The sequence below is a fragment of the Pyrus communis genome, chromosome 1 (assembly GCF_963583255.1).
Source record: "Pyrus communis chromosome 1, drPyrComm1.1, whole genome shotgun sequence".
In the NCBI taxonomy this organism is placed as follows: Eukaryota; Viridiplantae; Streptophyta; class Magnoliopsida; order Rosales; family Rosaceae; genus Pyrus; species Pyrus communis.
In genome coordinates, this window is record NC_084803.1 from 7438042 (window position 1) to 7462184 (window position 24143).

General features: G+C 37.7%; 2 protein-coding genes and 2 pseudogenes across 2 annotated transcripts; 3 read left to right on the plus strand and 1 right to left on the minus strand.

Annotated features, from left to right (window-relative positions):
- Nucleotides 1-4791: 4791 nt before the first annotated feature.
- LOC137733791 (uncharacterized) lies at nt 4792-10923 on the plus strand (annotated as a pseudogene).
- Nucleotides 7142-8667, minus strand: LOC137729541 (UPF0481 protein At3g47200-like; annotated as a pseudogene).
- A 5612-nt stretch (nt 10924-16535) lies between the features above and the next one.
- On the plus strand, nt 16536-19158 carry LOC137719953 (G-type lectin S-receptor-like serine/threonine-protein kinase SD2-5). The gene has a single exon (XM_068458933.1). It carries the CDS (start codon nt 16574-16576, stop codon nt 19013-19015), a length of 2442 nt encoding a protein of 813 aa, XP_068315034.1. The 5' UTR covers nt 16536-16573; the 3' UTR covers nt 19016-19158.
- A 2375-nt stretch (nt 19159-21533) lies between these two features.
- LOC137733879 (uncharacterized) lies at nt 21534-22031 on the plus strand. The gene has a single exon (XM_068473123.1). It carries the CDS (start codon nt 21534-21536, stop codon nt 22029-22031), a length of 498 nt encoding a protein of 165 aa, XP_068329224.1.
- Nucleotides 22032-24143: the final 2112 nt, after the last annotated feature.

The following is a 24143-nucleotide window of genomic DNA, read 5'->3' on the forward strand; positions in this document are numbered from 1 at the left end:
TTTACTTTTTGTAAGGGGCTTTTTGATAGGGGTGAAAAAAACACAGGTTTTTTTTTTATTTTATTATTATTTTAATATATATATATATATTTTTTTTTTTTTGTTTTTTTTTTTAGGATTGAGTCTAGGTATTCAATGAGAGCTGCTAGCCACAAGATTATATTAGTTTAGATTTGAATATTTAAAATATTTGACGATTTAATAAAGCAAAACCAACTTAAAATCTATGAACCATTAGAAAACTTATTTTCTTGTTTTGCTTTATTAAGCTGTCAAATATTTTAAGCATGTGGATATAAACTAATATAATCTTGTGGCTAATATGCATTTGGTCCTCACATATTACCCACTATAATTACTCAAAACATTTTGAAATGCTATTGCCTAACAACTAAGTCTCTTCCGACGATAATCTACTGCAAATGAATGACCCTCCAAATATGTTGTTGACGTGTGATTATACACTTCAATAACTACCATCAATATCCAATCATCATAAGTTGCTAGCTTCTTACCCTTTAATTGAAAAATTAAAAATGACATCCACACTTTCCTTAATTCCTTCTATCCTTATACTATGTCTTTTTTGAGAATTCGGTGTACATAACTACATATTCTCCATTCCTTTCACGACTCAATGTAACTCTAGGGCTCTTAATTACCTTTTTGTGTCCAACCTATTATTAGTATATATCTTTTATGATCCTTATCGATCATTTTATAAATGGATAAACTTGTAATTAATTTTTTTTATTAAAAGCGGGTGCAAAGATAAGACGATGTGATGGACATAACAACACTCTATCCAATTCCATATGCTGAATCAATTTTGCCATTTTAGATAAAAAAAAATATATAATATTTAAATTCCTTGACTTTTGAATTTTGAATATTCAAACTAACTATTATCTAAAAAATTTAATTAAAAAAAAAGTAGTTCCAAAAAAAAATCTCATTAGTTCAAAAAAAAAAAATTCACATTATAATATACCTATATTATAGGGCAAACAAGAAAAACCAATTCTAAAATACATGTATAAGACTATTGCTTAGTCAAATATCACACTAACCCAAAGAACGAAGGGATGATGGATGAGTAAGAAGATGATGCGTGAGAAAAAAATACACAAAAAAAGAGAAGATCTTAAATGGAAAGGAAGTAATTCTCATTAAGAAAAAATGACGAATATCCAATTAATAAAAGAAAAATAAGATGGAGGAGATAGAATAAAGAAAAGGAAGAAGGAGGACCCGAAGAAGAAGATCCCATTCACTTAAAGAAAATTATAGGGAATGTTTTAATATTTCCACAATAAGAGATAATAATCCTACAATCAAGGAATAACATTAATTATTAGTTTAATTACGGATTAATTTGGTACGAAAGTAATAGTAAGATACCTTTGAATTACAATCAATGGACCTGTCTTAATAAAGTGGACTATTTCTAATAAGGCACACAAAAAATGAACCTATATCTAAGAATATTCAACTGTGTTTTAGCCTTGTATTTATCTGATATAAGAAAAAAATTGTTATTAGCACTCTCATAAATTTATTATTGTCTCCATTACGATGCGGAAAAAGAAAAAAAAAAACATGGAGTGCATTATAACATATTTTGTATGCTTTAAAAAAGAAATTGAGAAGCTTGGTCGTGATTTCCACAATACCTCCTTCTGCCATATCTTTCATGAAGCAAATGTTATTGCGGATGCTTTGGGTCTTCTTGACTTTGGCTCCTGACAATCAGCTATCGTTTCATTGTTCGCTTCCATCTGAGGTGAGATCTTCTTGACTTTGGGTCCTAAAATAAATTCACACACACACACACACACACATAATATATATATAGGGACAAGATCAAGGGATACAGATTTTGACAAACATTTTTACATTCCTTTTAAGCTATTAGATTACATAACATCTAAGGGTCTTCAATGAATCATTCAATGACTTTGATGCTTACGTGGATTATAATTAACATTAAAAAAGAAAAAAAAAATTAGAAAAAAAAAACTGATAAAGAATAAAAACTAGAAAAGAGGAAGAAAACCTTGCGCACAAAGGCCTCCATTGATTTGTGCAAAATACCTTCAAGTCTTTTCAGTCTTCGTTCTCATCTTTGGGTAAAAACCCCAAAAACCTCTTCGATTCTATTTCAAATCCACACTCATATTTATTTTTATAAAAAAATTTTGAGGGAGGTAGTGAGAGTTGTTGTCACATCCCGGCCCGGGGGGGGGGGGACCACTTCCCGGGCCCGCTCCACCACTGTAGCACGATATTGTCCGCTTTGGGCCTTGACCACGCCCTCACGGTTTTGTTTCTGGGAACTCATACGAGAACTTCCCGATGGGTCACCCATCTTGGGAGTGCTCTCGCGCGCTACTCGCTTAACTTCGGAGTTCCCATGGAACCCGAAACCAGTGAGCTCCCAAAAAGCCTCATGCTAGGTAGGGATGAGAATATACATATAAGGATCACTCCCCTGGGCGGCGATGTAGGATGTCACAATCCACCCCCCTTAGGGGCTTGACGTCCTCGTTGGCACACCACGACCAGGGTTAGGCTCTGATACCAAATTGTCACATCCCGGCCCGGGTGGGACCACTTCCTGGGCCCGCTCCACCACTGTAGCACGATATTGTCGGCTTTGGGCCCCGATCACGCCCTCACGGTTTTGTTTCTGGGAACTCACACGAGAACTTCCCGATGGGTCACCCATCCTAGGAGTGCTCTCGCGCGCTACTCGCTTAACTTCGGAGTTCCCATGGAACCCGAAGCCAGTGAGCTCCCAAAAGGCCTCGTGCTAGGTAGGGATGAGAATATACATATAAGGATCACTCCCCTAGGCAATGTGGGATGTCACAATTGTTGATTTAGGGTTTAGTTTTGTCAATTTAATGAAAGAGCGAGGAACGAATACTTGAAGCAGATTGATACTTGATCTTCTTTTATATCGGAATTTTGTATCGATCAATTGAAGGAACGATACTAAGTTTGACAACCTTTAGATTTTTACCAACATTTTTACACTTCTTTATAGCCTTTAGATTTTATAACATCCAAGGGTTCTTATTAATTAATTACATGCTATGAATGCTTACATGGATTTGACTAATATTAAAGCTAAAAATAATTTTTTTTTAAAAATAAAAAAAAAATCTTAGCTGTAATCGTGAAAATGAGGAATATGGTATGCAACCTCCCTCTCCCCCAACTCTACAACTTCCATACTCGAATATTCATTAGATAAGCAAAACAAAACCCTATTATATATATATTATTGTTCATATAAGTAGGGTGATTAAATTAGATTTTGGAATTTTTTTTTTTCAATTTTGTCAATTCATGTATTTGACGAGTTCTTTTCAAATCTAATAAACAACTATCTCAATATGCTGTCCATGTGTTTCAATAGAAAAATTGTTGAAACATGGAAATGAAGCGAGGCAAGAAAATCAATATCTAAGTTACAATCTAGAACCAAAAGCATACATTCTCATAGGTACCAACATAAAAAACCCTACATGAACGTTACATAAGCCAACCTTTTGAGTTCAATCGAGATTCGAAACATATGACAACGTATTAAGATAGTTGTTTGTTTGATTTGAAAAACTAAAAGAGTAGAAAAATCTTCAAATACATGAACAGACAAAACTAATTTTTTTTTTCCAAATCCGAATTTAATCATCATACATATACAAACAACAATATTGAATTTAGGTTTTTGTTTTGCTTACCTAATAAGATTCAAGCATGGAAATTGCAGACCTGAGGGAGCTATGAGGTTGCAGACCGGGGATGGGGGTTGCACAGACCTCCTTTAGGGTTTCTTCCTTTTTTATTTTATTTTTATTTTTATTTCTTCCAAATTTTATGTTTTTTTAAGTTTTATTTTTATCTTTAATATTAGTTAAAATCTATATAAGCATTCATGGCATTTAGTGAATATATAAGAATCTTTGGATGTTATAAAATCTAAAGGCTACAAAAAAGTGTAAAAATGTTTGTAAAAATATTTGTCCTTTGATCGTATCCCTATATATATACTAGCATGTGGGCACAAACAAAGTATGTGAGAAATTTTTTTATTTTTGTTTTTGAAATAGAAGGAGAGAGGAAGAGAGTGATAGAGAATATGAGAGTGAGAAATTTTTTAATTTTTTAATTTTATTTTGTTATTAGAGATATATTAGGATTACATGTAAGTGAGACTTTGAAAAAAAAAAAAAAAAAGCAAAATTTGATTGTGTAAAATTACAATTTTGCCTCATATTTCTTATTCATATTATGTTTTAATAATTAAAAGGTTAAACTAATAATTTCATAAGATTTTGATTGATGAATGTTTAATTAATTAGTGTGTGTGTATGTATATATATATATATATATATATAAAAGTGTTGGGCTACAATTCACGTCCAGTAACAGCCTATTTCTCATCCAACATAAGATTTCCAGCTCAAGCTCGTCCATAAAGTCCAGTTTCTAAATCAAAATTTAAGATACGCCAGCCATAGCTTTATTTTTCCTTCTCCACTCAAGATTTCTGTACCCAACAAGATTACAGAGAAGGTTTCAATCGCATCCTCTTTACCTTTGTTATTCCTGATTAAGCAATCTTGAATGGTTGGTTGTTCAAGTCTTATGTGAAAAAAATAAACTTCCACGCCATCTGTTTGATAAATGGCCGCAATGAAGTTATGGTCATCTTACTGTTGCAATTTTAGTTTCAGAGGGCCGAATTGAATAGAGAAGGTTATCTACGGTGCAAAGCAGCTAATGGCTAAGGGAAACGGAGCTTTGCATTTGAATGCGATGCTGTATCATTACTCGGAGGAGTTTCGTGAAGAGCCCATGCCACCAGAGTGGTATCAGAAGGAATTCCGGAAGTTGACGAAATTAACCCAGTTGTTGAAAAATGTCGACTTGATTGATGGATTATCATTGATGACCGTGTTGAAAACAGAATGCCTACCTTCAAGTCACTTGCCAGGAACTTTACTGGAGCTTCACTGGTACAGAAAGCGCTGAAGAACAATGTTGCGGCTTTATCAGGAGGTAGAATCTATAACCCATTTGTGTTTCGGTACACCTAGTGAAAGGGAGCCCATGATTGTGAAATCACTCTTCCTGTTGTGTTGTCCACGTGTTAGGATTGAAACTTCGTCATACCTGAGGTGACGTGTTGAGAATGAGTTCCATGTTGATGGGAGAAGGGATCTTGCATGGGCTTGTTAAGAGGTTGGACAACTCCCAATATTGCCAAATGGTTTTATGGTGGAAGCTTGTATGAGCTTGTAAGAGGTTGGACTACTCCCCATATTGCCAAATGACTTTATGATGGAACTTCAACTTCTTCACAACAACCTCGTTGATTGGTTGAAAAATGAAAGGGAATAACTCGTTTCTGTAGCAAAGCAAACCTCATTGATTGGTTGAAAAACGAAAGAGAGTTACTCGTTTCCGTAGCAAGGCAACCTCATTGATTGGTTGAAAAATGAAAGAGAGTTACCCGTTTCTGTAGCAAAGCTTGAGGTCATGAAAGAGGGGTTGTCTCAAGTCAAGGATGTGCTGACTCCTAGAAGCATAGGACACAAGGAAGTCCGGCATCAAGAAAGCCTAGTGCAGAAGAAGTTGACGAAGACATTGGGTCATTCATCCCAGTGCTTGTTCACAGTTCTGTTTTTTTACCTCTATGGGCATGTTAGAGATATTGAAGTGGATGCATGCGGTGGGGTTTATAGATGCGGTAGTGAGAATGATTTATGCTTGTGCATGGGAAGGATTGTGCACTTGGGCTTTTCAAGTTTGTATGGGAAACAGCAGGGATGAAAGGAGCTTTGCAACTGCAAGGCCATATATGGTGTGTGGGGGCTTATTTTAGAGTGGTTACATATAGAGGAAACTCATTTTCTGTACACAGGATTCATGTTTAAGCAACGAGTTTCTTACAATGTGAGCTCAAATATCAGAGGCTATTTTGTGATTCATTGATCAGTGAAGAATTCATCGAATTCGGGGTTGTTGTGGAGAACTAGCAAGAATTGGAGAAGTTGTTGCAGCAACTACGATGAGTTTAACTCAGTAAGTTCTAGGAGTTCTTAACATCACTCGACAACAGACTGATGATTTCTTGAATATGTGAAATTGGTCATCTGCAAATGTCAAGTGCTGTAAATAGCTGAAATGATTAATCGTTATCATTTAATGTTCATCAGTTTCCTTGGTCATGAACAAACTACAATCCAGTAATAATAACAGGTGATGCCGAAAGAAAGAGATTAGACACACTGTTTGAATGGAAGTTGACTGCAGCAACCACAACAATAAAAAGTAGAGAGCATGGAGATTGAAAGAGTATTGTTTCAACATTGCCTTGCACTTCTGTGTTATGCATTGATGTCTTTACTAAGATCAGTAAAGAGCTTGCTTTGGAACAATTACTTCCTCGGATTAATAAGGTTTGTTAACCTCGTTCCTGTCAAGCATTGAGTTTCAACAATTACATTTTTGAACAAGCAATTCCGTATCCTTGCGAGTGTCGAAAAGGTGGTCAATGATGAAAGCAAAATGAATCAATAATCAAGGTAACTATTAAGAAAGTGATGCTTAAAGCAACATTTTAATGGAAATGTTCACTTCTTGTGGCAAAAATCAATAAACATGGCACAATTGCTCTTCTTTTCTTTCTCTTTCTTTTTTTTTTTTTTTTAAACATACAAAAACATGAGCATAGGTCCATGAACATCAAATTGGCATGACATAATTGAAGCTACGTACACATTAATTTAGGAAAGTGATTTCCGCACGATTTATTGAATCTAAGGCCAGAAAACATAGAAGTGCAGAGGAGAAAAGGGTCTGTGGAAATCACTTCCGTTTATTTTCAACACACACTTGGAATGAAAGTCATTACAAGTAGCCACTGCTTCCCTCAAATATAAAAACACACCCTTCAAACCTTTATTTTGTTGGAACATCTATTACACTCACTTCAAAGAAACATGAGATTGCTAATTCAAACTCTGTACCGTCTCAAAGACTAGGCGTAGGCTAGACTTCCTAAGGATACGGAGAAGGAAAGACTTGTGGATCGTCCGGAGAAGGAGAGACCTGCGGTCGTTGATGGTTAAGCAGTAGATTTGATAGAGCACACAGTTTGTATGAAAGTGAGTATGAGGAGAATGACAGCCGCAACAACAGAAATAATGGACCAAGGCGTACTAAAATAATTTTCTCTCAAATTTGCCATCCATTTGTGCCTGCGAGTTCTGCAGTAGTTGTTCAGATCTTCACATAGATTGGCATATTTGAGTCTGGTATGCACGACGCCATTGCCAAGGTCATCAAGCAAAGTAGATATCCTCTCGGTATCACCTAGCCAATTTTCAATAATTCCATACTCAGCAAGCAATTCCACATCCTTTGGGGTTTTCGCGAGACGCTTCATGAGGAAATCATAATTAGTTACGTAATCCTCCTTTATGTCATGGCATTGTTCAAAAGCAATGAGATTTCTGTGTGTCACCTCTGTGGTATCCGTTATTTTTAACCTCGGAATTTCGAGGATCCCATCCGAAAATTTTATGTCGAATAAATCGCTGCTGTCTGTCCGTACCCCAAACTTGACTCCAGCCTGGACTAGCTCTGTCACGTTGGGTACGGCTACGCTATTAAATCCCTCTCCAGGTTTTGATTCCAACGGTAGGTATAGAATTCTTATCAGATCAACAAAATGTTGTACTTCTACTCCAGAAGAGCAGATTTTGTCAAAATTGTCTTTTTTTCCCTTGCTACAGATTGCGTCTTTGAAAAAGAAAAAGGAAATTTCAAGTAACGGAGGCCGCTGATTAGCAGAAGAAAAAGTCGTGTTGAAAAGAACCTGAAGAATGAAGAATGGCAGCAGATTTTCAAGCAACCACAAGTCTGGACGCACATCCCACCTCATCTTTGGTTTGTTAAACATGTAATCATCTTCACCTTGAAATTTTACGGAATAGTGAGAACTCAATGACGAAGGCAGCATCCACTAAAACAATTCTTACAAATTGATCACTGCCAAACTCAATGGATTCTGCATAAAAACCTCGCAACCTTCCCTCTTGCTCCTTTATCATTTGTATATAATCAAAGAAGCTTACCTCAGTTCGACTAAGAAAATCTCGCAGGTACCTTTTTTTGTGCTCTTCCATGGCTTTTAGGTGTTCCTTGCCATGGTGAAGTGGGCCTATGGAGACTACTTGAGGTGTTTATGCTTTCTCATTTCCCTGCCGTAGTCGCTCAGTAACTCTATAGATACACCGCAAAGGGGACAGGGGTAACAAGTTACGCAACTCCTCGAGTAATGGATCATAGGGGTTCCCTATGTCATTTGGAGCTTCATTGATTCCTTCCATTTTACTGCCTAAGATCGTTATCTGCATTGATTCAAATATTTCATTATGCACACATTCCACTAAAATACTTCGAGCAAACTTCTGTAAGAAACAAAAAAAAACCCCGCCATATGCCTTCGGAGTTCATATAACCCTGACGAGCCATGGAAAAGTAGGAAAGGGAATCGAACTCAAAGTCGTGCTACTGTATTGCATGCCGAAACCTTAAGGCGTAAATTGACTCTAAATTTTCAATAAAAACAGACCGAGACTAATTAAATTTTCCTAGCCCGACTGATCTGCATGTACGTAATACGTTCGATCTTGATCAATAAAGTTGTAATATCAAAGATTAAACAGAAAAAAGAAAACCTTTGCTTCAAGAAGAAAAGATCGATGTGCGGGCGGCACCGCAGAAGGATACAAACCATGAGGAAAGATAAAGAACTGAAAAGAAAAATACGGAGGAAGTGAAGCCGCACCTGCTAATGCTATGTAAGAAAGACCAAGTTTGTAGTTTTCCTTTGGAGCTGATCGTCAGAAAATATGAATGCAGATCATTTTGATCCTCTGCTATATGAAGTGGAAAGATTCTCTTTTCTCTTGGGTCAATGGAAGACTTCTGTTTATTTTTATTTTTTATTTTATTAAAGCCAATGAAACCTCTGTCTCTTTCTCTTATTAATAGCAGAATCATTTGCTCGCACGCAAAACTAACAAAAATGAACAAGTTGAAGGGCCGCTTTACTCATTTAAATTAACAAGTCCATTTTATTCAACTGTTTGATGTGCATAAGATGTAAACAAACCCTTACAAATTTGTATCAAAATCAAATAAGTTGTCTTAACTGTCTCTACCACTTCATCCCGATGAACAAGTAAAACAAACCTTTATTTTGCTTCAACTGATAAAAACTTTCGAACTTAGAGAGCCGAATTTAATCAACCCTTAGCAACAGAGACAACAGAGCTCACTGCTTGTATGGCAGTGAGCGTTATCAAAATAACAACTGCAATAAGTTCTTTAGTTGCCCACGGCGAGTTGAAAAAATGTTTTATCAATTTCGACTTCCATTTGTGCCACGGCCTTGTGCAGTACTTGTTCAGGTCTTCACAAAGAGTAGCAAAACAGAAGTAATTAGGGTTCATGATAACCCCATCCGCAAGGTTGTTAATCAGAGAGCACCCTTCACTGCTGTAACACAGTCTGTTTTCCAAAATTCCATACCGTTCGAGCGACTTCACATCCTCCGGCGAGTTTGCGAAACATCATATGGTGAAAACATAATCATATACGTAATTCTCGATGCATTCGCATTGTTCAAAGGCCATCAGATTTCTGAATGTAAGCCATGTTGCATCACATAATGTTAATTTGGGAATTTCCAAAAGGGAAGTGTTATTGGCACTCCAAAATTCTCATTCTACACTCCTCACAAGTGTATTCTTCTTTCCTAATATAGAAAGTTTGGAGTGTAAAATGAAATTTTTGAAGTACTAATAACAATTCCCTTTCCAAAATCCCTATCACTAAATCGTATGTCAAATAAGTTTTTGCTTGATCCCACCTTAAACTTTGACTCCGGCCCGGTGTAGCTGTCTCATGCTGGGCATGGTCACAGTTTTGAGTAACCCAGTTGTTGAAAAATGTCGACTTGATTGATGGATTATCATCGACGACCGTGTTGAAAACAGAATGCTTACCTTCAAGTCACTTGCCAGGAACTTTACTGGAGCTTCACTGGTACAGAAGAATAATGTAGCGGCATTATAAAGAGGTAGAATCTATAACCCGTTTGTGTTTCGGTGCACCTAGTGAAAGGGAGCCCATGATTGTGAAATCACTCTCCTTGTTGTGTTGTTCATGTGTTAGGATTGAAACTTCGCCACACGTGAGGTGGCGTGTTGAGAATGAGTCCATATTAATGGGAGAAGGGAGCTTGCATGGGCGTGTAAGAGCTTGGAATACTCTCCATAATGCCAAATGGTTTTATGGTGGAACCTCAACTTTTTCACAATGACCTCATTGATTGGTTGAAAAATGAAAGGGAGTTACTCGTTTCCGTAGCAAAGCAACCTCATTGATTGGTTGAAAAACGAAAGAGAGTTACTCTGTTTCCGTAGCAAAGCTTGAGGTCATGAAAGAGGGGTTGTCTCAATTCAAGGATGTGCTGACTCCTAGAAGCATAGGACACAAGGAAGTCCGGCATCAAGAAAGCCTAGTGCAGAAAAAGTTGACGAAGACATTGAGTCATTCATCCCAGTGCTTGTTCACACTTCTGTTGTTTTACCTCTATGGGGATGTTAGAGATATTGAAGTGGATATACGCGGTGGGGTTTATGGATGTGGTAGTGAGAATGATTTATGCTTGTGCATGGGAAGGATTGTGCACTTGGGCTTTTCAAGTTTGTATGGGAAACAGCAGGGATGAAAGGAGCTTTGCAACTGCAAGGCCATATATGGTGTGTGGGGGCTGATTTTAGAGTGGTTACATATAGAGGAAACTCATTTTCTGGACACAGGATTCATGTTTAAGCAACGATTGTCTTACAACGTGAGCTCAAATATCAGAGGCTATTTTGTGATTCATGGATCAGTTAAGAATTCATTGAAGTCGGGGTTGTTGTGGAGAACTAGCAAGAATTGGAGAAGTTGTTGCAGCAACTACGATGAGTTTAACTCAGTAAGTTCTAGGAGTTCTTAACATCACTTGACAACATACCGATGATTTCTTGAATATGTGAAATTGGTCATCTGCAAATATCAAGTGCTGTAAATAGCTGAAATGATTAATCGTTATCATTTCATGTTCATCAGTTTCCTTGGTCATGAACAAACTACAATCCAGTAATAATAACAGGTGATGCCGAAAGAAAGAGATTAGACACTGTGTTTGAATGGAAGTTGACTGCAGCAACAACAACAATAAAAAGTAGAGAGCATGGAGATTGAAAGAGTATTGTTTCAACATTGCCTTGCGCTTCTGTGTTATGCATTGATGTCTTTACTAAGATCAGTAAAGGGATTTCTTCAGAACAATTACTTCCTCGGATTAATAGGGTTTATTAACCTCGTTCCTGTCAAGCATTGAGTTTCAACAATTACATTTTTGAACAAGCAATTGCATATCCGTGCGAGTGTCGAAAAGGTGGTCAATGGTGAAAGCAAAATGAATCAATAATCAAGGTAACTGTCAAGAAAGTGATGCTTAAAGCAACATTGTATTGGAAATCTTCACTTCCTGTGGAAAAAAACAACCAACATAAAATCACACTCTTCAATACTTTATTTTGTTGGAATCCAAGGAAACCTGAGATTGCTAATGCAAACTCTGTACTCTCAAAGACTAGGCTAGACTTCCAAGGATAAGGAGGATACGGTGAAGGTAATAAAAATATGCAAATTAAGGAGGGGAGTATATGTACCTGTTACACTCCAACCAACATAAAAAATATGCAAGAAGATAATAAAAATGAAATGTGAAGTTGCAGATAGCAAATTAAGGAGGGGAGTATATGTACCTGTTACAGATGAATCAATATTTGCAGCAGTAGTCACTAGGTCTAGTCTCTCCTTTTGTTTTCCTCCTCTATGTACCTGTTACAATGACTAGTGATAACATTTTCAAGCCGGTGAAACAACAACCACTAACCTGATGGTCTCAAGAGGAGCAAGAACAGCTTTGGTCATTGCCCCTGCTAAAGCCCCGCTTAGGAACTCTCTAACTTCCCTTGTCCTCGAGAAATCCTGAAACACATTAAGGCACACTTTTTGTGATACCAATGGCAAAATAGTACGTTATTTTTCTTTAGGCCCCTAAAATAAAAATACCCACAGAAAAGAATGCACCCAAATAAAACTCCCAAAAGTTCAAATTTTTTTTCCAGTATTCGAGCTTTTCAGAAATAGGTGTTTCTCATCTCGGAGACACAACAATTAAACATCAAAAAAGGTAAATGAGCTAAATTCCTCAAAAGGGTTCTGGTTTCTGAACAAAAATTATCCATATAGCTCCATTTCCCTTGCTTTTATGCCATTTTCTCAGCAACCAAACAGACAAATAAGAATTAAAGCAAATCAATTTCCCCTTAAAGTTATAATTAAGAAAAGTTACAAAAAATAAATAAAAAATAAAAAATAAAAAGTTGGGGGCTTACTCTGAGGGGTTGGGAGAGGTCAGGGAGCTGAAATCGGAGCTCGAATTTCGGGTGGGCAACCTCCTTCTCGAGCTCAAGCTCTTTGGGAAGTATGGCCATACTGTACACATCCGAAAAAAAACCCACCACCACTGTACTTCTCCTTCTCTGAGATACTCAGTTCATCATTTTTCTCCCCCCTCATCTCTGATCGAAGTCCCTTGTGGGTGTCGCAAAACCGAGGATTTATGAACTGAGAGTCGAAAAGGTGGAACTGGGCTCGGGTTTGCAGAAGTGAAGGCGTGTGAAATTTTTTTGGATGAAGGCAGAAATAGAGAGAAATGAGAGATGGTGTTGGTTTTGATGAATGTGGCTCTGAGATTTTGAGAACGAAATGAAGGATGGAGGCTAGGGTTTTGTTTCTGAATAGGAGAGGCAGAAAAGCTGCGAGAGAGAAATAAGGAGGAGAGAAAGCTAAACGGCGCTGAGCGTTGTCTTCGAAAATAGAGAGCTGAGTTTTTGGGCGCCATGTTAAAATTTTGGTAGCCCTTCACAATTTGAAAAAAATTTGGCGTAAAAATAATAAAATAGTTAATTTTTGTTGATTATAACTGACATCATTAACTTCAAAACTGTATGTTAAATTTTTTTTTTTTTTTAAATTCAAAAATAATGACGGTTATAATACTTTCATGGCGGTTGCATCCGACATTAAATATCCGTCAGAAATTTATGTTGAATATAACTGACAGAACTTCATTATTATCTGACACTAATTGAATGATGTGTCGAATATTTTTTATCCGACATAATGTTTTATTAAACCGCAACCATTATCCGACACTTAAAATTAATATTGTAGTAGTGGCGGTGGAGCATTTTATGATGTTTGGCTCGGTGGTGCTAGTTTTCTTCAACTCGATGTTTCAAGCAGTTTGAAATGTGCACTTCTTCTCGTCAGAAGAAACAAAAAAAAGTTCATATAATCATTAACGAATGACGCAAGTATGATTAAACTGTCATTGCTCAAATCCCAAACGCAACCGACTCGACTTTGGATTTCAACCTGTCATTGTTCAGCCTAAAGTTAAGAAAATTAGCCGAAATGATCATTTTTAAAACTGCAATTGCTAAAGAATAAGTTTTTGTAATGTCGTGAATGTCATATCATCAATATTTGATCGATAATTATTTTTTATTAGCTCGCAATTGAGCATTGATTCTCATCATTTGAACCAATTTCCCATAAAGTTTTTACTTAAGACCAAACATGGGTTAATTAACTACTCAATAAGTTGAGATTATACTTTATCTCTATCGGCTTATTTTAGGCCATTACTCGACCCAAGTCAAATTCAAATCCAAGCCCGTCTCTATAATTAGTCCAAGTCAAGCTAATCTTGTGTATAAAATGTGCTCTAAAACGCGTGATAATATGGGTACAATTGTAAAGGGAATGCAATGATTTTTTTTGGGGGTAAAAAAAACGTTTGGGGGAGGTTGGTTATTCTCACCATCAGCGGCAGGGTATACTCACAACCTCAAGCTGGAAAGACTTACGCGTGACACCTAACTGTCAGCTATCATCTGTATAAATTTACGTATAAATTTACATATCACGCAACAACGAGAACTGCTGACAGCGAGACTCAAACCTTGATGGGGCAACACACAAGACATGGAGCTTACCAACATAGCCAACCCTCGTTGGCATGCATTGGTGATTTTGTATATACATGCCGTTGATCAAATGTGCAACAAGCTTTACCAGCAAAGATTATATTCCACAAGAAAGAATATGAGAACACATCAGGAGTGGTCATAATTTGATACCACTATACAACCACTCTTCTTTGTCTTTAGACTTACACGTACATGAGCAAAATACACAAATCCATGAACATCAGATTGATGCAACTGAATATATAGAAGCTTGCAAAATAATTTATTTTGAAGCACGGAGTTTATATGAAATAGTGGTCGTTCATACTTAAAGCTAAGAGTTCATACTTAAATTAAGGGACATATTTAATAGAGCACGCGGTTTGTATGAGAGTAAGTATCAGTGGAGAAACAGATGAGGAGAGAAACAGCACCAGCAACGGAAATAATCGACGTAAGGCATGTTATAATAATTTTGTATCAAATACGTCTTTTATTTGTATCTTCGAGTTCAACAATAATTGTTCAGATCAACACTTACCCTCTAAGACCAACTTCAATGGTAGGCTAAAAGTCAAATTAGCCTCCAAAATTTTCCTCCAAACCCACTCCAACCCAAGGGGAAAATTTGGGCTAAATGCTAAATGATAAACCAAGGCCAAATTCCCCTCAAAATTTAGTCCAGAAATCGGAGTGGACTTCATCCAATATTTATCGGAATTTAAATATTTTTAGATTAAAATGTTCATAAAATTAATTTAAGATAGTCTACATCTTTATTTAAAAAAAAAAAAATTAATTTAACAAAAAAAAAAGCCTATGTTCATTCTTTAATAGTCTCAGGCTAAAATTTTAGACTAGAACGGTTGGAGCAGAAAAACTGCTTCTGAGTTAAAAGTTAAATTTTTCGAATTAAAATATTTAACTTCTAGCCCAACCAATAGAGATGGTCTAAAAAGTAACATGTCATTTTACATTTGTGGATAATAAAATACAATAAAATTAACTTTTCAAAAGCAGCAAGATTACCAATTGTAACGTGCACTTGCAGAAAGTGCACTAAAGGCATGCTTTCCATACTAGTGGAAACCTGCCATATTGTATTTAAAACTCATGGAAGTTGAATCTTGACCTTTGTACTTGGAGTAAGGACACATGCTCCCACCTGGATACAGGGAATATTTTGATCAACATCCTCAAGTGGAGAAATTTTAATTGTGACGGAAACACAAGTAGTATATTATGTGTTTTAATAGAAATTATGGAAAATTTTATTTTTTAAGTTATTAACTTTTTAGCACACATATCCCATAATTTGTATAATGACACATGATGTACTATCCCGTGTAATGGTCACATTGAAAAATCTCTCCCCCAAGTGATAGCGATACTTACCACTCTCTTTATCATTGTTGCATGAATTTAAATTTAAAAATATGTGTAATAAATAAATACAAATCTTAAAATTTAAACTTATTTAATAATAATAAGTTAAGTGATGAGCATTAGTACCATTGGAGAATAGTGAGAAAAATGCACTCTCCCTCCTTGATTTGGGACCCACACCGTTGAAATTGCTTCAACATATCCTGCCTACCGTAAATGACATGGCACTAGACAAAAACTTTAAGGACCCCTCCCTCACCAGAGCCCAAACCAAACCAATAAATTGTCCCATTTTTCAATCAAAGAGATGAGTCATCTTCCAATCTTGACAAAGTTAAAAGTTCCAATTATATAAATTCGACACACAATTGACATCATACATTCCTTGTCCATACATAACCATTGTGTTTTTTCAATTAATTCTAAACTTAACTCTCATTCGTGAGGTTTGAACATGTAAACTCACTTTAATCTTGAGAAAGTAAAGTGGAAGATTAAACGTCATTGACTCATTATACACTCGAGAATGTATCTTTTTCCTTCTTCAAAATTGACATATAATCATATATAAATATCAGCAGAAAAGTATGAGTCCAATGGTCCAGTTTAGACTTGTGAAGTTGAAAATGTATCATTTTTCTTTTTGTAGACTTGAAGTGTCGGTCTGTTTCTTCCATTGCATTGTCAAGTCTCTTGATCCTTCCTCCGGCTCATAGTTGTCTGCTGCTTTTTACAGGTAAAACACCCCACCTCCTTCCTCCTCTCTCTCTCTCAGAGTTCAGCGTTGCATGCAAAGTCTATATGTTTTCTTTGGTGTTGTAATAATATTTTTCTTATATGTCTTTAATCCTTTTGGACAAAAATGGGGATTAGGTTTAAAGTGGGAATGTGATAGATTCGGTTTCTGAACCTTCTAAATTCTTTCATATTCTGTGATTTGATTAGTTGTGTTGCTCTTCAATCTCCGAACTTTACAATCCTACCTACATTTCGCAGTAGCAATGGGAGATTGGAACTTCATTCATTTGAACCATTTCACGGGCTTCATATTTTTGTCTGTTATTCTTCTCGCTTCCGAAACTTGCCTGGCTCTTGTTCGATCTTTTGGCACAATTAATCCGCCGTTTCAAGGAGCCCAGATAAATTGGATCGATGATGGCGGGTTGTTTCTCTTTTCTAACCAGTCCGAATTCGGTTTTGGCTTCAAAAGATTCGAAACTAGTCCCGAAGATCGATTATTTCTGCTTGTTATTGTTCACATGGACAGTTCGAGGGTAGTCTGGATCGGAAATAGGGGTTCCCCGGTTTTAAATTCTGATAAATTTGTGTTTGATGCTAAGAGTGGTGTGTTCTTGCAAAGCGATGGAGGTGTGGTTTGGTCTGCAGATACTGGTGGCAAAAGAGTATCTGCAATAGAGTTGCAGGACTCGGGAAATTTGGTTTTGCATGGTGATGACGGTGGAGTAGTTTGGCAGAGTTTTAGCCATCCAACTGATACCCTGTTATGGAACCAGGAATTTTCAGAAGGAATGAAGCTGGTAAGCAATCCTAGCTCCAACAACTTGAGTTATATTCTTCAAATCAAGTCTGGCGACTTAGTTCTTTCAGCAGGTTACCGAACCCCACAGCCGTATTGGTCTATGGCGAAAGAAAGCCGTAAAACAATCAACAAAGACGGTGGTGTTGTCACTTCAGCTACTATCAGTGAAAATTCATGGGAGTTCTTTGATCGATCCACCAAAGCGTTGCTATGGCAATTTACTTTCTCAAGCACTATTGATTCAAATGCCACATGGATTGCAGTTTTAGGAAGTGATGGATTTATCTCTTTCTACAATCTTAGAGGGTCAATTGATCCTGCAGGAACAAAAATACCAAGCGATTTGTGCAGCACACCAGAACCTTGTGCTTCATACTTCGAGTGTTTTAGTAACAATAACTGCCAGTGCCCTTCAGGTCTCAGCTCGCGTCGTAATTGCAAGGCGGGGGTTGTCTCCTCATGTGATCCTTCAAGGGGGTCTACAGAGCTTGTAAATGCTGGGGACGGGCTCTATTATTTTGCGTTGGGATATATTCCACCTTCTTCAAAAACTGATTTGAACGGTTGCCAAACGTCTTGCCTTGGCAACTGTTCGTGTGTTGCTCTGTTCTTCCAAAACAGTACAAGAAATTGTTTTCTGTTTGACAAGTTAGGTAGCTTCCAAAATTCTGACAAGGGCTCTGGCTTTGTTTCTTATGTTAAAGTCTTGAGGGATGGAAGCAGTGGCACTAGGGGGAGCGGAAGCAGTGGTACTAGGGGGAGCAGCAAGAAGCGCTTCCCTTATGTTGTGATCATAGCCATCTCGACAGTACTTGCAATCATTTGTGGCTTACTTTATATGGGATGCCGATACTACTGGAAGAAGAGAAAATCGGCAGAGTCTCCTAAGGAGACATCAGAAGAAGGAAATTTCTTTGAAAATTTGACTGGGAAGCCCATCCGTTTCAGTTACAAAGATCTTCAAACTGCAACTAATAACTTCTCGGTGAAGCTAGGGCAAGGAGGTTTTGGCTCGGTTTACCAAGGGATTCTCCCAGATGGGACTCGACTTGCTGTGAAGAAGTTGGAAGGCAGTGGTCAGGGACAGAAGGAGTTTCAAGCCGAAGTTACCATCATTGGCAGTATCCATCATCTGCACTTGGTTCGGCTCAGGGGCTTCTGCGCAGAAGGAAGCCATCGACTTCTTGCTTACGATTACATGGCAAATGGTTCTCTTGATAAATGGATTTTCAAAAAATACAACGAAGAATCCCTGTTGGAATGGGAGACAAGGTTCAATATAGCATTGTGTACGGCTAAAGGACTAGCTTATCTCCACGAAGATTGTGATTCAAAGATCGTTCACTGTGACATAAAACCTGAAAATGTTCTCCTAGACGATAATTACCTTGCCAAAGTCGCTGACTTTGGTTTGGCAAAGCTAATGACTAGGGGGCAGAGCCATGTTTTCACAACACTAAGAGGAACCCGGGGTTACCTTGCACCCGAGTGGATCAAGAACTCCCCCATATCAGAGAAGATCGATGTGTATAGCTATGGAATGCTGTTGCTAGAGATCATTGGTGGGAGAAAGAACTACGACCGGACAGAAACTTCTGAAAAGTCAAATTTTCCATCCTATGCCTTCAAGATGTTGGGAGAAGGAAAACTGAAGGATATTGTCGATACAAAGTTGGGGATAGATAAAGGTGACGAGAGGGTTGAGACAGCCATTATGGTTGCACTATGGTGCATACAGGAAGATATGTCTTTGAGGCCATCGATGACTAAGGTTGTCCAGATGCTTGAAGGCCTCCTTCCTGTTCCTCAGCCTCCAACCTCCGCCGCAAGGGGATCTCAACTTTATACAGACGTCTTTAAATCAGACAACAATTCTGCGGTGTGCCTTTCAGGCCCAAGATAAAATTTGTTGAACATGAGAGACGTGTAAGACATATTCCATGCATGAGTGATAAAATAATGCCTAGTCCAGTGTATTTAGATACTGTGTTTTAGTTTAGGCGCTTGTACGATGTGTTTTTCCTATACCACATAGATTGCATTTCATTATTTGTACCTGTATCTCCATATTCAACAAATCTAACTTTGCTCACATGGTTAGAGATTTGCATTGAGGAATTAAGAGACCACATTTTACCATGCACTTCTCTAATTGAGATAGTGCACACCAATATGGTCATTAATCTCGCGCATAGACAAGCTACTGCAAATTAACAAGTACATATAGTGCATAATAGAAATTAAATGGGAAGAAGAGGGAGGAATTAAGTGGGAAACTAAGGAGTACCTAACTTAGTGTTGATGCTTTGCGAGCACATCGGAAATAATTGAACACACCGTTTGTATGAGTACGATGATAAAAATATTGGTAATGACCGAAATAGTTGTCCAAGGTGTGTGGAAATATTTTTGCTTCAGATTTGCCTTCCATTTGTTCCACGGCTTTTGTTAGTAGTTGTTTAGCTCCTTTGGAAGAGTAGCAAAATAAAATCTTTCTTTGTCCAACACAACACCTTTGCCAAGGTTGTTAATCAGAGTAGACACCTCATTTTTGTCACCAAGCATATTTTCAACAATTATGCGGGTTAGATCTTCACCGACTCCCCTTTGCTCCTAACAACTAATTGTCTAACTCACTAACGCTATTGTTGTACTAAAAATGTTTCATGTGGTCAGATGTATGTGAGTAGAAAATAAAGCTAATTATTTTCAGGAAACAGAGGAAAAACTTCGAAAGAGAACGTACGGTACATAAGAAAGCTTTCGGTATTATACATACTGATGTGAACGTTTGTCTAAATATAGTTGTGTCTTTTGCAATGGGCCTAGCCACCTGCAATTGAAATTCTAACAACTCTTTTGACATAATACTTTATAGATGAGAAATTAAGCAGAAATAAGCACAAACCGTACAGCTCTTATTAGCAACAGGGTTTACAAATGTCTACAACACAAAGATGAATCTCACTACGGACAAACCAGACAAACAAATAAAACAAGCAAATACTACGTAAAGGATAGGGAGAAAATTGCGAATTAAGGATTGATACTTAATTAATGACAGAGATAATAGAACACATTGTTTGTATGATAGTGAGTACGATGAGAAAACCAGCTGCAAAGACAGAAATCATTGCCCAAGGTGTGTTGAAATACTTTTGTTTCAAGCTTGCCTTCGACATTGGATTCGAGTTTTCCGACGATAATCCAACGATTCCTGTGATGCCCACCATCGAGGTTAGTCTAAAAAGATTCTTATCTTATAGCTATATTGTATGTTAAAATCCGTTTCGAATTTGTGATTTAATAAAATTAGCGTAGGAGGATAAAATCTGGTTTCGACTCATAGGCCACTACCAATCATCCAAGGGGAAAGTGTTGTGCAAGGTAAAAAGCCCAGAAGAAATATACAAACGCAAGGGAACGTGCTTAGATAACTACCCCACTACAGAGGAAAAATGAGAGAAGGCGACAGGTCGTGGCACTTGTTCTCAAAGCATGCAGTCATATGACAGATGACCACTAAAGAAATGGGAAATGAGGATTGATTGTGGTGCTTGATCCTCAAGCATGCAATCCTATAAATGGGAAGAGGAGCCAAAGAAAGTGGTACGTAATCAGAACCCGAGAAAATCCGGAGAATAGAAAATCAATCGATTGACTTGAGCATCGGAGTATCTTTTGCAGGTACCACCTGGGCAGGCTACAGAAGAAGACTATTCGAGGGCATCTTTAGCGAAGGATTCGGCGAACGTGAGGATTGCGGTCAACGAATTTGTGGAGGCATTTCTTCTTGTGAGAAATCTCGCTCCAATAGTTGGCGCCGTCTGTGGGAAAAGAAACAAAATCAAGCTACAAACATGACTGGATCTGCACAAGAAGTTCTGAATCCTTCTGGAGATGCAAGGACTCGATCGATGCATGCGAGGTCTCATTCCCAAAATATTGAACCCAATCTCGCCTTGGAACAATTTAGAAGGCTAACGAGGGAATTGCGAGAAACAAAAAAGACAGCCGAAGAGGCATTGAAGAAGGCTGAAGCAAGAAACGTAGTGGAAAATGTGGCCGACACCAAGAGACAGCGTGCAGAAGAGGAAGATAAGGAGCGTAGCTCTAGTAGCGCGTCATCCAGCAACCGTGTTAAGGTGATGAAAAATCATGGCGAAGAGGATCACAAGGGAAAAGGATCGAAAAAAGTAAAAGATGTTGATTTGCGAGAACAAATTGAGAAGATTGTGAAGGGATACAAGCTACAGACCCCAGCGAAACTTGCTTTAGAAGCGGCCAGAGGGATCCGCAAATCACCATTCACGGAGGACATCCTGAAAGTTAAAAAACCCGCCAAGTTCACCCAACCAAAGTTCGGGTTGTTTGAAGGCACGATTGATCCCGTTGAGCATATTTACCACTTCCAATAGCAGATGGCGCTCGAAGGAGACGACGAGGCCCTTCTGTGCAAGTTGTTCCCCTCAAGTCTTTCCGGATCATCTTTAACTTGGTTCAGACAACTGAAACCGAGGTCTATCGAAATTTTTACGAAGCTACATGAGGCATTCATATCTCAATATGTTTGCAATCGGAGGCTAAGAAAAGATGTTATGATCTTGTTCAACACCAAACAAAATGTTGGCGAAAGCCTCAAAAGCTATGTGACTAGGTTTATGGAAGATATGTCCACCTTAGAAGAATGTGATTCTCACACTGCGTCTTTGGCATTCCGAGAAGGAGTGTTGCCTGGAACAAAGATGCGTAGGTCATTAATCGAAATTCCACCATTAAACATGTGGGAGGTGATGGCTCGGGCTGATGGAATCATCAGACTAGAGGAAAATGAACTTATCCAATCAAAGCAAGCCACAGCCACTATTGCTGCATCTCCAGCGGGCACTACTGTGCTTACCTTGAAACCCACGACTTAGTTGAGGAACAAAGAGAAATCGCCGCACTACGACTTGCGAACTATCAGAACCAAGTTGCTGCTTACTTCAACAAGCAAGTCAAGTTGAAAAGATTTAGGGTAAGAGAATGGGTGTTGAGAAATGTCATGGGAAACACAAAAAATTTGAATGCAGGGAAGCTTGGACGCATAGGGGAATGACCATATGAGGTGACCTAAGCCTTTGGAAATGGAACTTATAAACTCAGGCACGTTGAAATAGGTCAGTATGTGTCGCGCCCATAGAACGCAATTCATTTGAGAAAGTACCACATTTAGCTTTTCGTGTTTATGTTTTTCATATTTAAATTTCTGTTTCCAGCAATGTTGAAGGGTAAATCCCTTTTTGTCTTCCATGCATGTCGAAATGTGTATCCTTGGATGTCTGTTGACATCTCCCTATTGTTTGATAAATAAAGTTGCATTTCATTCAAATCTTAAACCAAGGGATGAGAATCGAATCAAGATCGAAAACATAAGATCGAGTGAGGAAAGAAAACCCAAGATCGGATGGGCAGAGACCCAATCAAGATCGAAAATCAAAGATCGAGTGGGAAAAGAAAACCCAAGATCGGATGGGCACAGACCCAATCAAGATCGAGAATCTAAGATCGAGTGGGAAAAGAAAACCCAAGATCGGATAGGCACAGACCCAATCAAGATCGAGAATCTAAGATCAAGTGGGAAAAGAAAACCTAAGATCGGATGGGCAGAGACCCAACCAAGATCGGAAGTCTAAGATCGAGTGGGAAAAGAAAACCTAAGATCGAATGGGCAAAGACCCATCCAAGACCGAAAATCTGAGATCGAATAGGTAATAAATAAATAAATAAATAAATAAAACGATGAAGACAAATATGGTCTCTCTAATGCACGGCTGCTAGTGGTATAAACTAAACTTTCTTTTTTATAAATATATTTATAAAGAGAGAGAGTGAGAGAAGCAAGTGTGTCGGTGTGTGTGTGTGTGTATGTGTATATATTGATATATGTATATATAGACGTGCAGATTAGATATGCCGACTAGGTGTGCAACCTAGCATTGTGGATTATATGTGTGAGCAGGAAACATACATGGTAAATATATATATATATATATATATGTATATATGTTTGTGTGTGTGTGTAAATCAGGTAAAAGTGTACGTAGGTGTGCATACAAGATGGGATAGAGATCTATATAATAAATATGATATAGGTGTTAGTCCACTTTCGTAACGTGTCAGTCTTCATTCGTAAGTTCTCGTTCGTAAATCATGTCAACGTGTCAGTCCTCGCTCGTAAATCCTCGTTCAAAAATCATAATGGGAAGATCTTATTCGTAACGAAACGATGGCTTAGGTACATATATGTATAGCCTGTCAGACAACCTACTCAGTTAAATTTAGTAAGATGTCAGTCCACTTTCGTAACGTGTCAGTTCTCGTTCGTAAATCATGTCAATGTGTCAGTTCTCGCTCATAAATCCTCGTTCGAAAATCATAATAGGAAGATCTTATTTGTAACGAAACGAAGGCTTAGGTACATATATGTATAGCATGTCAGACAACCTACTTAGTTAAATTTCGTCAGTTCGTAAGATGTCAGTCCACTTTCATAAGGTGTCAATCCTCGTTCGTAAGTTCTCGTTTGTAAATCATGTCAACGTGTCAGTCCACTTTTGTAACGTGTCAGTCCTCGTTCGTAAGTTCTCGTTCGTAAATCATGTCAATGTGTTAGTCCTCGCTCGTAAATCCTCGTTTGAAAATCATAGTGGGAAGATCTTATTCGTAACGAAACGAAGGCTTAAGTACATATATGTATAGCCTGTCAGACAACCTACTCAGTTAAATTTCATCAGTTCGTAAGATGTCAGTCCACTTTCGTAATGTGTTAGTTTCGTAAATCCTCGTTCGAAAATCATAGTGGGAAGATGTCAACCCTCATTCGTAAAGAAATGAAGGCTTCGATAAATTTACCTTCAGTAAATTTATTCTTAGAAAAAGCAAATTCCACAAATTTGGCCTTAGTAAAAAGTGCTTCAAGTTTAGCTTGGCTTAAAGAGTGTAGTTTCAAGGCCCCATGAGATCGAAAAACTCAGTTTTTCCCTATTTCA

Excerpts from the sequence above, each read along its gene's own strand:
- LOC137719953 (XM_068458933.1), top strand. The coding sequence starts at position 16,574 with ATGGGAGATTGGAACTTCATTCATTTGAACCATTTCACGGGCTTCATA.
- LOC137733879 (XM_068473123.1), top strand. The coding sequence starts at position 21,534 with ATGGCGCTCGAAGGAGACGACGAGGCCCTTCTGTGCAAGTTGTTCCCC.